At 39.6% G+C, this 17,150-nt stretch overlaps 2 protein-coding genes across 4 annotated transcripts; one reads left to right on the top strand and one right to left on the bottom strand.

The window, feature by feature from the left end:
* Positions 1–852: 852 nt before the first annotated feature.
* On the bottom strand, positions 853–10,101 carry gsr (glutathione reductase). 3 transcript variants are annotated; one of them, XM_056383347.1, is made up of 13 exons: positions 9,771–10,101; positions 9,172–9,343; positions 8,091–8,117; positions 7,909–7,997; positions 6,394–6,463; positions 6,034–6,181; positions 5,834–5,888; positions 5,651–5,750; positions 5,294–5,548; positions 3,981–4,092; positions 2,741–2,872; positions 2,407–2,540; positions 853–1,485 (listed from the first exon to the last, which is right to left on the bottom strand). In XM_056383347.1, exons 1-13 carry the CDS (start codon positions 9,830–9,832, stop codon positions 1,336–1,338), a joined length of 1,506 nt encoding a protein of 501 aa, XP_056239322.1. In that variant the 5' UTR covers positions 9,833–10,101; the 3' UTR covers positions 853–1,335. The 3 variants fall into 3 exon arrangements, with proteins under 3 accessions (XP_056239322.1, XP_056239321.1, XP_056239323.1); XM_056383346.1 differs by lacking the exon at positions 9,771–10,101 and having other exon boundaries at positions 9,172–9,484; XM_056383348.1 differs by lacking the exon at positions 9,771–10,101 and having other exon boundaries at positions 9,180–9,318.
* A 472-nt stretch (positions 10,102–10,573) lies between these two features.
* LOC130173834 (uncharacterized) lies at positions 10,574–16,023 on the top strand. The gene is made up of 2 exons (XM_056383330.1): positions 10,574–10,717; positions 11,069–16,023. The coding sequence occupies exon 2, from the start codon at positions 11,234–11,236 to the stop codon at positions 13,706–13,708; it is 2,475 nt and encodes an 824-aa protein (XP_056239305.1). The 5' UTR covers positions 10,574–10,717; positions 11,069–11,233; the 3' UTR covers positions 13,709–16,023.
* The last annotated feature ends 1,127 nt before the right edge of the window (positions 16,024–17,150 follow it).

Raw genomic sequence — 17,150 nt, 5'->3', positions numbered from 1 at the left:
ATACTCATCAAACCATCAGTGACCCCTGGTGACCTGTGGACGCAGACACTGTCATCACTGTTTCCCTACTTATTCTTCTGGTTTTAATTTGACACCATCTGTATATTCACATATGTTCTGTTTCCAAGGTCAGGGATACACTGTCACTGTCATTTCTGTTAAGACTTTATCTACATACAGTATGTAGTATATGTAATACATACTGTATGCATATATGTTAATTTAATGTTCGTAAACCATAAGAACAAGGTGTTTAATGATGGTTCTATTGTTGCACATGTGATCAGTTGATGTGGCAGCTCGCAATGTGTGGATTATATGTTGTCATTAGATATTTAGCAGTGCTGGACATTCTGAGCTTAATGATCCACACCTTCAACAGCCAACACACCATGTGTCAAACAGCACTAATTCAAATGTCCACTGCTCTTATACAAACTTCACTTGAGTGTGTGTACATCATATAGATAATAATTACAGGCTTAGAGCAGAAAAGTTCTCATAACAAGATGACTTGTGATGATTTTTACCTACCACCACAGAATTAAGGTGTCTAAAAAACATTTATTCACCAGTCTCATATGCAAATAGATACATCACACTAGTACATCTGGATAGTATGTTGTTATCACATACTTTGGCTCGACAGAGGAGTGTCTTGTGTCTCTTAGTTACGAGCAGAAACACAACTCCCTCTGCCCAAACATGAGAAGTACAGTACTTTGTTCAATGCCCAACTTGTGTCAATTGTAAAGACAGGGAAAGGCACTAGTGAAGAGGTGTTACAACATGCCACTAAATCAAAACAACAAAGGGATTAGTCACAGAATGAAGAGAAACGAATCGCAACAGTTAAGAAAAAACACCTGCAGGTTTATTGAATCTTTGAAACAGTACAATAGATATGTTATGACCTTGCATTGGTAGTAAACAGGTGCCTTAAGAAGCAGCAGTGTTTGTAAATCTGACAAATGACTGACAAATCAAACACATACACTAGGAGAGAGGTCTTTTGACTTCCCATGCAATCACTTGACAACAATACCTGTGGATCCATCACTTCCATTTCACAATTATCAAAATGGAATCCAGTACAGTTTAAGAAGGTCATAACTCGGTCTTGGTCCATTTAGGTAAAAATTAGAAAAAAATGAAACACTGCGCACAAATAAGGTCACTTATATGAGAGAAAATGGAAGTATGTTGGTAGTTTTAGAAAGCAAGTCGTCAAGCCGATGAGAGAGTAATATGGAGTGGTGACTCTGTCCTGGTATGCTTGTCTGGGTAGCTGGTTGTATAGGGAGGCAAGGGGTGGGGCGGGTGTTTGTGGTTGCATTAACGCATCGTGACAAACTCCTCAGATGAGGTGGGGTGAATGGCAATAGTCTTGTCAAAGTCTGCTTTGGTAGCACCCATTTTGATGGCCACAGAAAAGCCCTGCAGCATCTCATCACAGCCCAGGCCCTGCATGTGTAGGCCCACCACCTGGGGAAAAGAGACAGTTCAGTATCTGAGGGTCACTGCAGTTGCCAGTGTATACAAGAGTCAAAAAAAAGGAAACCGTCAAACTCAAAAAGGTTTAGTGCCATTTAGTTCAGGGAGTCACAGACGAGAAGAGACTTTAAGTGCCCTAAGTGCTGTTTTCTGTGTTTGAAGTGCTGCAAAGTTAATGTTTGGTTTTAAGACTTTTCCGAAAGCTGCCTCATCTACTTGTACTTCAGTGAGCTAACCTACATTTCTCAGAAAGACTTTCAACAGCTTGCAGAGATTGGGTGTGAACATGTTGACCCCAGACTTGTTGAGCAGGTCAAGGTGGAGAAAACAATAGTGTCAACAACATAATAAGAGCAAGGGAGATATTTCTGGTTAAGGCAAGAGAAACACCCCATACCTGGATCTATCTTTGCATAAGAGCTGATTACGGTGCTGGTGCAAAATAGTGAGTCTAGACAAGAAGCCTTTGCAAAACCCTGATATTTATTGGTCATGTCGTATGTCAGACTCATCTGGTCTATTTCTGGTTGTTCAGGAATAAGAAAAAGTCCACTAAATAACAAAATGTCCCCCAAAAAATCCAACCTATTAACACCTGTGTTTATTTAAGTATTGATTTTTTTTCAACAGTCTTAACATGGTTTAGAGAAAATTCTTCCTTTAATGTTAAGTACCACATATACAGAAAGGTTTCAACCAGGTTTTCAGATCTTCATTATCAAGTCTAACTGATGAGTGCCTTAAGAGACAACAACAGCAACACAATGGGGTAGTTTTTTGATAGATACATAATTATTACAGTCAAAACAATTTTAAATTACCAGTTGTAGGAAATTTCAGACATTTGTGAGAAAAGTAAATGCACTGTTTCTGATTTGTACAGCTGTTATCTGGAGGTCAGAAGACTCCTACCTTCTCCTCCTTGCCCACACACACCAGCTTCATGATGCACTGACTCTTCCTGCTCGTGATGGCGTGATACATTGGAGTGAAAGAAGTCTTGTAAATCTTCACATTCTCCTTTCCTCTGGATTTAATGGCCTCATCTGTGACATGAAAGTGAACTAATTAAGTATATGGATTTCTGTCTTACTGAGTAAAGCTATGAGTAATACATTATTTCCATTAAAACTTTCATCCAGAGCGTAAATGTAGTGCAGCTTAAATGTGAACGTGGTAGTGGAAATGTCATAATTCTGAAAAGTTAAGTTGATATTCACTGAAAGACATCTTTGGGCGCACTCACCTTCTGTGAGGCCCACAGTACCGATAGGTGGGTGGCTGAACACCACTGTGGGAATACTGGAGTAGTCCAGCTTGGAGTCCTTCTTTCCCTCAAACAGTCGGTGTGCCAGTTTTCTGCCTGCAGCAATGGCAACTGCCACAACATCCAACAGAACATCAGAGTCCAACTCCCTAAGTAAACATTTCATTTCCCTACAAAGGACTAGATATCCATCTCAAACCAGAAAGCCCAGTACCACGTAATGTTACTGTTGCAGTATTATAATGTCAAAGGTTATGTCTAAGCTATAAGACAGTAATGGGCGTCTGCTCTAATACCACCTTAATTAGCTGTTGAAAACTGTAACTACCGACGTTATGTATAACAGATGGTTGTCACTGCATGGGACCTGCACCAGACTTGCACAGGAAAATAACATATTTTTATAGCAATTCCTAATCCTCATTTTTAGAGGTGACTGAGAGCAACATGTTACTTCAGACATGTTTTTTAAAGCTAGAAAGATTTGATATGATCTTTGTGGATTTCACAGGTGAGATTTGTGGTCAAATCCTGGTCTGAAAGGCCTTTTGGGGGTTAAACAAAGCCAAGAGTTTATTTTTCTGGACCTGATCCACACTTGAAAAGCTGTCATTGATGGTTTTTTGTATTTGGTCTGTTCAGGCTCAAATCACCTACATACAAGAAACCCAGAGCCTGTTACCTAAACAGACCTGGACTCTAAAGTACTTTATTTAAGGGGCAGAGTTCTGGTGACTTGTTATATTGGCAGTTTTCTTACTGACATATCATCTTGTTGTACACAACATCAACCTGAGAAAATGTGTTTCTTGTAATTGGTGCACGTACGTTCTCACTCAAAACCATATCAGAATTCGATTGGGCGACGACACAGACTTGCATTTTCTGGCAATTTCAGCTCAGTTATTTGGAGCCAGAAGTGTTCAAATGGGATTTTCATGCAGGTGTTGCCTCTAATACACACTAAATAAAGAGTTAAGAGTCTCTATCTGTTCAAATAAATTAAACTTATGAATTTAAATTTGAATGTTCAATCTAGAAATGTTTCCTATAAACCCAAACATAACACTGTTTTTCACCCCTAGAAAAAAAAGCCAAATATAGAGATATTCAACATTGACAGAAAATATTATTGAAGATTTCACTCTCAAAAAACACCCAGTCTGACCAAGTTTTTACATTTGCAACATGATTTGGGTCATTACTGGGAGGAAGCTACCTGGTGTGAGAAGAGCTTTGCCACAAACATCCCCTACAGCGTAGATCCCTGGTCGAGTGGTGTTCTGAAACTCATCCACAATGATATGGCCTCTTTCATCTGTAACCACACCCTGCAAACAGAGAGAAAAGCTGTTTAATTAGCTAAAACATCACATTTTAGCATTGAAGTGCTTGTACCAGACAAACAAAGGAGCAGGAAAGTTTTGTTTAATGTCTACAGCAAGAAACAACAGTGAGTCATCCTGACTGTGGAGGCTCAAAGCCTTTAATGTAGACCTGAACACACAGAGCAGAGGAAACAAAGTCTTCACTGAGAAGTGTGATAATGTTTAACGTGGTTATGTGTCAACAAAGACCAATCTCAAACTGGGCCTGAATGCCTCTCAGATGACAAGGTGGTGTGGGTCATGAAAAGGTTGTAACACTTTTCCTTCATAATGCTTGTAAAAAAAAAAAAGACAAAAAAAAAAAAAAAGTTAGTGGTTCCCTGGCTGTTAAACTGCTGATCTGTTACTCACACTTCATATTACAGGCTAGACAATAAAAAGAGAAGTCAGAATAAGAATAGAAAGGTCTATAAAATTTTACTTCCTTTCAATGGACAATCTGATAGCCCACTTCTCTCTGCTGTCTACTAGCTAGAAGTACCATAAATAGACGAGAGAGGACTTTGACTTAACTGCCACTTTAATCCATTATTAATTTGCCTGTTGACCCTGAGCTATCAAGCATTTTACGTGTGACAACGTTTCACTGACAAACCACATAAACAGTTATGTGACAGCTGTCTAATTTTTAATCTCAATTTGTGTAACTGTGTACGGTGTCCTTGAGTGCCAAGAAAGGCGCCTTTAAATAAAATGTATTATTATTATTATTATTATTATTATTATTATTATTATTAATTTTGTCTCCAGATTATCACTAATCATTTATTTGACATGTTTTTATATAAAGGTGTTAAATAATGAAACCTTGATGAAGCCTTTACACTGTGTAAAACATTAAATAATGTATGTGCGTTCAAGACAGAAATAAAGACCACTTTCAAAATGATCTGTTATAATCTACGAGGACAATTAAGCAGCCGGGATGAGGAGACACAGGGAATACTGTGCAGAGCCAAAAACGAATTAATTCCCTTTGCAGACAGTAAGTGGTGATAAGCTGAAGTTGTCTGTCTGTACCCATTGTATTGATGTTCAAATCATTTTGTCTGTGTAGGCACATCTGTCTGATCTTCCACTGAGCTTATACCATCCAGTTTAATGTAAAGAGTAAAGAGGAGAAGTTTCATGAGCAGACTGTTACCATCTCGCCGATGTTCAGTCCAGAGGTGTTTGGCTGCCTGCCGATGGCCCAGAGAAGACAGTCCACCTCCTGGATGGTGCTGATCTTCTCCTCATCGTTCTTCTTCTCTGGGTCTTTGGTGACGAGCGTCACCTCCAGACCCTTGTCTGTTTTACTCACAGACTTCACCTGAGAGTTCTTCCACAAATCTATACCAGAGTTCTGCAGCTCTTTGGTGCAGTTTGTGCTTATGAAGCTGTCGAAGTTCCTCAAAACCTACAGAGAGAATACGAGAGTAGGACACATGCATGGCTGCACACAACTGATAATCATTTAGTTCAGTATTTGGTATGAGCTGTGATTTTAAGTATTACTTACTCCTGTCTGTCGAATAACGAGGGATGTTTTGGACCCCAGGGTGGAAAGGATGCCTGCCATTTCTACTGCAATATAACCAGCACCCACAATCACACTTCGCCTGTTGGGAGAACAATTTTGATTACAGACAAAAATGTTCCTGATGGTATCCACACTACAGAAGAGATTACGTGATAAACTTACTTTGGCAGTGTTTCAAGTTCAAAAAAGCCATCACTGGTAATGCCAAGACTTGCCCCTGTAATGGTTAATAAACACAGTATTTGATACAGTTTTCTACTTTCACAAAAGCATTCTCATTTGAAAAGGTTAAAACAAACTACTGTGGCACAACAGTACTAAACAGAAAGGTGATTACTGTTTCCAAGTACAGTTCATCTTACCTGGAACTTCAGCATCACTCAAAACAGAAGGCTGCCCTCCAGTGGCAATAAGGATGTGAGGCGCTGTATACTTTTTTCCACCGACCTCCACAGTAGGCTCAGGATCATTTGTGAACCTTGCACGACCTTGAATAGTTTGTATTTTAGCCTGTAAAGGAGCCGATGTCATTACTTTCCCTGCAAATACTATCTTCTTTCTCCATTCAAAAATAAACTAAACAAAGTCAAATATTTCTTGATGCAGTAAAGATGCTGAAAAACCATTTTACAAACATGAGGTTAACCTGAAGTAAGAAAAAACATGTTCAGGGAAAAGAAAAGACACTGATAAAATAAAGATAATATAAACTGTGAAATTACCTTGTCAAGATTGTTGCGATAAATGCGATTTAAGTGACTAACATAAGCATCCCTTTTGGCCTTAAGAGTTCTGCAAACACAAACACAGGAAAGATAAGGTTTTTTTTACCAGCTGTATTTACTCAAGGCTTGACACTCAACTCTGTCCAAAAGTTGCATGCACATGAAAACATTTCTAAAAGGTGGAAAGAAGGGGAAGAAAATCAATCAATCAGGCATTAAAAGATAGAACATACACTTAAATAAATGTTCCAAAACACAGATTCATCGCAGCAGTACGTTTGTTTTTCAGCAAACAAGCCTGCATCTGATCATACTGGTGCATAATTCAGCCGGGGCACAGTTCACATACAGACAAATGAATGGCGACAAATGAAAGGAAAAACCAACATAAAGCGTCTTAGTAAGGTGTTGGGCCCCCATGTGCTGCCAGAACAGCTTCAATGCTCCTCGGTTTTGATTCTCCAAGTCTCTGAGCTCTACTGGAAGAATGAACACCTCTCCAAAAGATATTCCCTCAGTCTGTGTTTTGGTGACGGTGGCCAGCATGTGGAGAATACGGTGACGGGAGACTCATCTGACCAGATCCCTTTTTTCATTACCAGAATTTCCTGCTCGCTCCAGAGATTTTAACTCTGCAGCCGTCTGTTCACAAGTCTGCAGCGATCTGTTGGAGAAGTTATTCAGGCTGCCCAAAGCATTTCCTGCATTTGTAAACAACATCCAGCGCCACCATAAACACTTGTGTCATGATACTTCTGTTGTGAAGATGTTTTTTTTTATATATTAGAGCTGGTTGAGACGGTATATCACTGTTTTCGAGTTTTCATTTGAACAGAACCACATTTAAATGGTATCTTATTAATTTATTTTTTATAGTATTGTATTTTTCACTTTGCAAGAACTACATAATCCTTCTCACATTGTAGTGTAGATCCTGCTGCAATGAATAGGGGATGGGCTAAATCACAGGAACACCTGACAATATAATACAATCTAATACCATAACACAAACTACAGTCTCAGAAATTACGAGTCGAAGCAACAGCATTTCTGACATACTTGTTACATGGTTATGCTGTTAAATTGCATTAGTATTCAGTGATACTGTTTCTGCTTCCTGTATATTTTAACATTATTTTTTTTGTAGTGTAAACACACAGTCTTGTCCAATCCATACAGGCACACCTTGATCCTATGACTGCCCGTTCCTGTTGTACGATTGTGCTTTGAATCTCTGACCAATGTTTTCCACTTCTGCAGGCAGCCACTCCTTCCACAGGCTTATCTTAGGCAATCACCCTGACTGAACTATGTTGTTCACAAAGATAAAGAAGTAGGCCAAAGTGAAGCAACAGAAGACAGGACAGACTGAGAAGTTATGCTGTGAAATGGATACCGCTTTGTTCCAGGAACTACCAACCAACAGTTTTCAAAAGAGCTCTTTGTGGTTGCAAAAAAAAAAAAAAAAAAAAAAAAAACAGAAAACAGACACCAACAGACACTGTAACTTACTCCCAACTGAAACGAACATTTCCAACGTCAAAGCCGTAATCATTGTGATCATGGAGATACTCAGCATGAACTGCTGCATTCCACATAACCTGTGACGAGAGGTAAAGGTACTGGGTTTGAAATCTGCAACAATTATGTCTCTGCATTAAACTCTGCCTATTACAAGGAGGGAAAGACTGTACCTTCTTTGGGACACAGCCAACATTAACCTGAAAAACAATGAAACAAATTAGTTCAGAGTAAGCTCGATCAAACAGCGTCCAAGCACATATTAAGTTTTAAAGAAAGGAGAGCTCTGAACTTTATTTGCACGGCACATTACTTAACTGATATGTATTGCAGTGTTAAATTAAAAGCTAAAACGTAAAGTAAAAGCCTTGCTTAGAATTTCATCATACTTAAAAACATATAGGCTAGAGCTGGGTGATGTGGCTTATATCAGTATCACAATATTAATATTAATATTTTCCCCAAATAAATATATAATCACAATATTCTAAATGCATGCACAATTAGATATGAAATAATCTTGTAATAATGAAGTGTGTTCCTTTGCATCTATGTCTGACTAAAGTTTTCATATTTGGAAACAAAACCTTCATGATACCATAAGTCTCAACTTACTCTGCAAATAAAAAGGTGCAGATATTGGATTTGATCATGGCTGAATCTCTTGTTATGTGATTTGTACAACATTATATCAAGCAAGCGTCTTTCCTTATTTATTAGCAAAATTGGTAAAATTACTCTGAAAACCAGCCTCAGCTTTGTGCAGTAACCGATTGTTTAACACAAATCTGCAGCAGTATCTGTTCTCAACTCCCCACTTGTTAGTTCAACTGAAAAGTGAATGTGGTGGGACACAAAAATATGAACACGCCAATATACAATGCAATACAAAAGCAAAAGCCCTGCAATAGTAAAAAATTAAATATATGAAAAATTCTCCATTCTAAATCAACTTATTCTTATATGTCTATTTTTATTTAATGTATCTACCGTTTCATAGACTGGACGTTAGCTTTAGTGTGTCAGGGCTGCGGGAAGAGGAGGGTTGCTTATCGGCTGGGACGCTTCAAACGTCTAACAAACCCACAGTGTTTGTCGGACACAAAAAACTTCCACAAAAGGAGTCGGGAGGCTTCGCATTGAACCTGGCAACTAACGTGTGTGTGTGAAAGCTGCAGAGGCGACAGTAAAGTGACAGCAGTCGGGATGGATGGCAGTGTTTTGTTTTTGTTTTGTTTTTGTTTTTTTACTCACGCAGGTACCTCCGAGTTTGTGACTCTCGATCACTGCGGTGGCTGCTCCGAGCTCCGACGCCCTCCGAGCTCCGGCCAGACCCCCAGACCCGCCACCGATCACTAGAAAGTCGAAGCGGGTCGTCTCTGCTGCCTTCGGGTCTGAGGCCATGCTGCGGCGGATCAATCCGTGTCTGCGAAAATACGAGAAAAGTTGCTTTCTGAAGATAAACCAGCACGGAGGTTGTGTCCGGGTTAGCTGGATTAAAATTGCCATAACCAGGAAGCTAGCAGCCGTATGTGTTGGACGAATAGGGGAATGGGAGGGTCAAGTGAAAGCCACTGCTGTGTCATTATGAATTACAACAATGGTGTGTAAATCCCAGAAACAGTTTTCACAATAGTCACGATGATCCTCCCATGAGCTACTGTGGAGAGGGGGTTACAATAACAGCAAAATCTCTAACAAGAATTTGATAAAATATCAAGCTAAGTTCAAAGCATATGAGCAATGAGGTTTCTAGATTTAAAAAATACATAAATAGCAACCGAGAAAGTATCATGACAATTATTTAAATAACAAATATTCTTCAGTCTAGTGTCTGAAATAAACACACTCACCTGGGTAATGCCAGGGACACTGAAATAGTAGGACGCAGTCTGCAGACTCTTATAAACAGCATGTTTATATCTTTTTTTTAGCGCATTTTAATGAGATGTATCCACAACGTGCCGTTGTTTATCTCTATCTCTCTCTCTCTCTCTCTCTGGTCAGTCTCTTAGCCTTTGGTTTGACTTTGTCACCTCAAATTCATAAGCTGTAAACCACTTCCTGTGTCATTGGGTGAACTCAACGTAACCCAGGCACATTTATACCAACTGGTGCGATGACTCGTCCTCCTGTCTGTCTCTAAAACAGGTACAAATGTTGCCTTCAGTGATTTAATGAGAAAATTGCAACCGAGGAGTTTAAAATGATCACTGTCATGGTGGAAGTTGTCACGTTTGAGGGCGGGACAACGTCGATGCCCAATCATAGTTTTACGTGGTTTTTGTAACAGATTGGGAATTTAGCGTAAAAAATCCCAGGAAATAAAAGCCGTTTGCGTTGTGTTTCTTCAGGAATAGCACGTACGCTTCGCCCAGTTCGTCAGTTGTCAAGAAAAACAAAATAAAACGTGAACTTCCGGTTTCAACTTTCAAAAGTATACGTCACTCCAAGAGCAACATGTATCAAAACATTGTTTCGTAACGTACAACACCATAAAAAGAAATTGAAATGAATCAAAAAGGTAATTGAGCTTATGTTATCAGTAAATTTAGAACATACAACGCATTGGAGTAGTTTTATTTTTATTTCACACTCTTATTTTGAATGTAGGAGCAGCTATTTCCGGAATTGTTTTCGCTCGATACGAATGGCTAATGCCAAGCTAACGTGAAAGCGGCTCGGTTGGTCGTGTTGACAAGCGTCTGTATCAAATCCAGAGAAGGGATTTTAAACAGTCGATTCACTTTGAATATATGTAACGGATCATAAAAACGCATTTACACAACACTCCAAACAGGTATGTGTTTGGGATTTGACTCTGTTGCAAACATAAACAGTTGCGGGGCGTCGTCTTTGTGAGCCCCTAGTTGTGGTCAGGTAGGGCCTTTTGCTTGTGTTCAAAGGAGGACAGCAGCAGGAAAATTTAGAGATGACTTTATGCAGTTTAGTTGGCCGCTGTGTGTCTTTTGTCATGCTTGCAGTTCGGTAATTGGAGAAGAGAGAGCTGCAGGCGCAGAAAATGCTGCATGAGCTGTGTGTGAGGGGGGAGGGGCTTTATGGGCCTTGTTACAATATCATCACTGTGCCCTGTAAGGTTCACTCACACTTTGACTCTTAACGCTTTTTTTTTCTCATTTGCTTTTCGCAGGGGGCAGATGACTCCATTGTCAGTTCACGGTTTCATCGGCCTTTGCTTCCCTGACGAGTAAACGCTGGATGTCAGGCGAAGATGGATGTTTATTTCACTGTGTAACTGCAGCCTTTGATTTGTGGGACCCTGCCGCCAGATGACCAGTGGACCTCACTGTTCAACATGAAACCTGTCGGTTATCAAAGCATCCCATCATCTGTGAATGGTGGACATCAGAACTTGCCCTTGGATCGTGTATTAAGCACTTCAAATGTGATGTATTGTGAGAAATGTGGATTTGCTTCTGCAGACGCTGCAGTGTTTAAGAAGCATATGATTGAACACATGGGGACAAGATTTTACTGTTTTTATTGCAACAATGTCTCATTCAGTGAGGCAGAGTTAAATGCACACCTGAAACAACATACTGCAAAATATCCATTCAAATGTCCTCACTGTGGACAGGGCTATATGAGGAGGCTGTGCCTTGTGAAGCACATTGAGCGTCTGCATAGTAAAAGCATTAGTCAAGGACCTGCTAAGCCTGGCATGGCTAAAACTTCTCATGTGCCTGTCTCCAGTGCCTTACCAAGTGTGCCCACCGCTGATCCGTCATCAGTTCGACCAGCTGTCCGGGTGACAATACCCACCCTGAGTGCACCTGCAGTCAGACTGGGCAAAGATGAACAGAGGGGGAAAACACTGGACACAAATGTATCAAATGGCACGAATGGAAATACAGAACGTTTGTCCCCTTTGAGTGGACTCATTCAGCACAACAGGGCGCTAACAGTTTCTCTTCCAGAGGAAGTAACAATCCCTGCTGGCTGCTTGGTTGAACTTGTTGAGGTGAAAACTGTTAATGGGACAAAGGAGCTTAAATTGAGGCTCGTCACTCAACAAGAAAATGAGTCTGTGATAAAAGACACAAGGACCACAGTCTCTCAAAACACTGCTATGGGGAAGCCATTATCATCTACACTAAATCATCCAAACACAGTGAAGTCTCTGAGTATGGGGATGTGCACAGTCAACAGGAAACAGTGTGAAACAAAGACAGTGAATGTGGAGCGTCCTGCTGTTGTCCCAGTCAGTATTTCCAAAAACCTTCCGAATCAAGGAAGCAAAGAAAAGAGTGGATTCAAAAGACCATCACAAGAAATAATCAACTTGGAGTGCAACACAGTCATTCCAAACAAGCTTCCCAAAAGTATCCTCAATCCTGTAAGAGACGGAAATAGTGGGATCAGAGTTGCAACAAGAGAAGCTGTAAATCATAATGCAGCTCCTCCGACTGTTATCACCACCAGGGTTGCCAACAGGTTGTCTAGCACCCTGCATCCAGACAACATGGCAACTGGTGTTTCTCAGAGAGCAGTGGAGGAGAGGAAGAATTTAATTCCAGAGCATTCCCAGAGTATCTTAGCCCGGAGAGCAAGTGACACAAAAAACATCCCCAGAGATGTGTCGATGGCTGTGAAGCTGGAACCCGGGGAGATCCGCCACAGGAACAACATTGCTTCAAAAACAATGAAAGATGCAGTGAGCTCTAACCAGCAAAGTCTGAAATCAGCTTCTCTTTCCTTGAGTGTTCCCTCAGCTGCAGCTGTCCAAGTGAGACCGCCAGCGATTTCGGCATGTAAGGATAATGTTGTCACAAATCAATCTTTCCCAACACTCAGGACTCTAAATGAGCCCTCAACCGTCAAAGCCCCTTTGCTTTGTAATCATTTAAATTCAAAGATTTCAGCTTGGACCCCAGTCAGAACCATTGAGAGAGCAGGAGAAGTAGACATGCCAGAACCTGAGGGTTTTCCAGTAATTTCATCTGTGTTCTCTTTAAGTCAACAACCAGAGGAGGCCCAAGGCTCCATTCAGCCTCTTGTAATGGCTCTGCGTGGCATAGTGATGGATAAAAGTGACAGTTCTGGCACTACACCTCAAGATCACATCAAGATGACAAACAACACAGAACAGGTGAAGGAGGCACCGAAATCAGGGTACTGCGCTCCGATTCCCGCAAAAGATGGATCCTTCATCTGTGATCCTTTACCGAGAGAGCAGACCACTGACTCTGTAAAAGTAGAGGAGTATGATAAAGGGATCCAGCATCCTCCTGCACTGATTAACAACCACTTCCATGTCAAGAAGGAAACAAAGAGCACTACGCCAAAAGATGATAATAAATGCAGTCACACACCTGATTCTAAATCTTCAACAGATCAGGAATCTGCTTCTAAAATAGATCCTCTACAGCAAATGGCAAAAAGTGAGCATGACATCTCCTCAAAGTTCCTCACTGTCTCTCTGAAAAGGGTACAAGTAGGCATGTGGAAAAAAAGTAAGAAAGGACTGAAACTTAGAATATCCAAATGTAAGACACATTTACCTATGGGCAGTGTAACTGATTGTGCAGTTATTTACCCGATGCCGCTGAAGGTGGACCAGCTGGTGAAACGACCAGGCCCCAACCAGCCCGTAGTGGTACTCAATCACCCAAAGCCCCGGTCCCCTGTACAGGGAGCGAGAGCAGACACTTTCGCTGACACAGGAGCCTCTGAGGTGGTTCCAAAGTGCCAAATCTTAAAAATGAGGCTGAGCAAAGTGATGGGACAGAAATATGAAGTGATGGGGTGCACTGTCAGAGTCTTTCCATGAATTTATTGGACAACGCATCAATGGAAAGAAGTGTACATTTATTTGGAAATAACTAGTATTACAATGGGAATATGCTGACTTAAAAAAAACTGACACAATATTGAGGCAGTTGTTTTCTTTTGTGAGCATTAGATTTATCACTGAACATTGTTATATGTTTGTCTATATAGGCATGGGATACGGATTATTCAAGTGCAATGCAGTTTTGACTGCTTTTTCATTGAATATGGACCATCTGCTGTAGTAGATTGCCGTCAGTAATACACAGATGTTAAAAACTGTTAAAGAAGTTTGAGAAACCAGTAGATCTGCCAGAGTTAAGGCATTAACGCATGCTGTTTATTTAAAATGATGTCTTTTTTATTTCTGTTTTGTTTGCATCAGTAAGGTTTCACGGTTTATTTGGTCCCATTTAAAATGCAAGCTCAAGTAGATGCAATATGTGCAGCACACCTGAGTTTATCAAAGATGCATTCAGAATAAAAACAGTGCCATTTATAATATAAATAAAGCCATTGATTTTGCCAATATTAATGATGGAAAAATCAGTGGTTTCTTTGTTTGTTGTGTTGGTAGGTAGTTGTGTAGACACTTATGTGGCAATTCAAGAGTTGCATCCAAAAAGTATACATTTCAACGCTGATAACTGGGACACATTTCAAAGGCTTCTCCAAGTTTGACCTGAGAAATGTGGCTTTCTTAGAGATCACAGTGTTTTACTGGGTTGGTCACTTGTTTGGTGGTGTGTTCAGGCACTCCTTGCAAACTCATATTTGGGAAGTATTACATGACTGTTGTGTTTTTCAGATGGTCATCAGTCACTGGTAAGTTCATCAAATGAATTGGGCCAATGAAAAAGCCACTGCTAGTTGTAAATACTTCACACCTGTGTGTGGAATTTGCACGTTCTCCCCATCTCTGCATGGGTTTCCTCTAGGCAAGTCCAAAACATGCAGGTTTGGTTAATTGTTTGTCTCTATAAGTCAGCCCTGTGATAGACTGGCCACTTGTCCAGGGTATACTTCATCTTTTTCCCCAGTGTCAGCTGGGATTGGCTTCAGTCGTAATGAAAAGGTGGATGCAGGTGTAAATAGGGAAAGCTAGGCATAAACACCAGCACTTGTTACAATATTGAATATAAGAAATGGAGGTTTGCAAGTTGTCCGTTGTATGTTGTGAGAAGTGAAATGTCACAGTTGTACTGTAAACTTTTCCCAACAGTACTTTGCTGGCCATTGATAAACTTGAATGTTTTTTGCGTTACCATTAGACCAGGAGTGCCTGAATGCACTGTTATTTTTGGTTTCTGTGAGGCTAGAGCCTAATAAACTCTAATACTGATGAATGAGAAAGATGAACTTATTAATGGCTATTTATCTGTTTAAAACGCTGCCAGAGAGCTTAAAGGGCAAAAGTAGTCTTAAATAATCATGGTGATTTTTTAAAAAAATATTGTTCAGTCTTATTTTAACCTGAACTTGAGCATTACTGTATACTTTTTATTATTTCTACCACATATGTTTTTCATGGATCTGATGAGTAATTAATTACAGATGTTTGTGACTATTTGAGCTACAGCCCTAGAAACCAGTGTTAATTCCATGAAATCCTCTTGGATCATTGTTTGTCTTTGTGTCGTACAGTTTGCAATGTTGCCATAATTCAGAAAAAAACGAGGACCCTTAAACAAAACCCAGCTTACAACCTGTTAAAAACTATTGTATATTTTTCAAAAATCATGAAAAGGACATAAGCAACCTTCTGTCCTTATACTTTGCAGATCTGTTTCTCTTCTTAACAGCAGCATTATGACACCTGTGTCTTCTTGTTTATAATGTAATCATGATGTATGAGGTGCTAGACCTATGATTAAATTTATAGGTTTTGGTTGCCCATAGTTTTTATTGTGTATATACTTTTTGGTCACCCACAGATTTTATTGTGTATATACCTATGAAAACAAAACGTGATGACTGGTGTTCCTAATCAGTAGGGGATGGTTAACATTCCACTGCCTCTTCTGCAACAGCAGTTATGTTGTGCTTTTCTTTTCTTACATTGCAGTGTTTGAAGCTGCTGCGCAGTCTTTGTTATATATAATCATTTTAAAGGTGTTTGACTGTTTGTTTTTTTTGATACTTTACTTTGCCTTTCATTCACTCCTTATTTGTGTGAGAATTATTCATGTTGCAGTTTAAACTGTTCTTGGTTTTACTAAATTCAGTGTTTATCATTATTGTGTTCCCCATGCTTTTATAAACTATTGTGTAACACCTTTTTCATTTAAAACAAAGTAAATATGATCACGATTTTTATGGCTTTATCTGTTTTGTTCAACATAACTACATCACAAAGGGTTCATGGTCACAGTAAGATGTTTCTTATAGTAGGTCAACACGTTTCTTAACACATTGAGATAATCTCAAAAATGAGCAATTATCTTTGTCAGAAGATTGAAAAGACATTCAGGCTCCAGTTAATTAATAAAATGTTAGAATTAACAAACAAAATGTCCTTAATTTTCATTTAGATAATATCATGGTCAAGGAAGAATCTTGTTTTAGATTGGCATGTGTTTGTTAGAACTTAATCACAAACAGTGGTGGAAGACATAGTAATACCAAACTCTAGCAATTCTCTGCTTCTAGCTTCAGAATATACTGTACGTTAAGTACCAAAATTAAAAAACACTCACCATGCATAATGGTCCTTTTCAAAAAAAAAAAAATTTTGGGATGTTAATTATTGATTTATTAATGTGTTAGCATCACTAATGTTGCAGCAGGTAAATGTGCGGCTAATTTTAACTATCTCCTGCTGGTTAGCTTAATTAGTAAAAATAATACATAATTTATTTGTCAAGTACAGCACTTGAGTAAATGTAATCAGGTATGAAACTAGAGTAAGTACACTACTGTTCTATGAGTACACTTTAGAGCGACTGTAGTGGACACTCGAGGCCTGGCATCAGTCTCAAGACATTAAAGCAGTTCATAGTGAGGACAAATTGAGTTATGGCCCCGAAAATGTCGCCCTTCTTACTCCTGCCACCATCAAACTATCAAATTGAAAGGAAACAGAGACAACAGATCCTTCTCTCACAAACAGACCAGCTTTTAGCACATCAGTGAGATGTATGACCAGACCGAGGGTCAAATGGTCGGCTCCAGGGGGTCAACTAAATGGACACAAGGCAAAATTGGAGTAAAGAAATCAAAGTCTCCATTTTGTAACCATAAGACTTTGGTGTTTGATTGTTACTCATATAGGAAAAGTAACAACAAAAGGAAACAACAAAAGGAGACTGTGATAATCAACCCAGGACTCCCTATCTCACACATGCATACATTAACACAAATTAGTGTTTGTCCCTCTTTAGATAACACAATCATAAATCACAAACCACATTCCAATCCTGATTAGGAACGAGCAGCATTTTTTT

This window comes from Seriola aureovittata, chromosome 8 (assembly GCF_021018895.1).
Source record: "Seriola aureovittata isolate HTS-2021-v1 ecotype China chromosome 8, ASM2101889v1, whole genome shotgun sequence".
Taxonomy (NCBI): Eukaryota; Metazoa; Chordata; class Actinopteri; order Carangiformes; family Carangidae; genus Seriola; species Seriola aureovittata.
This window is presented reverse-complemented; position numbering and strand designations above follow the sequence as displayed.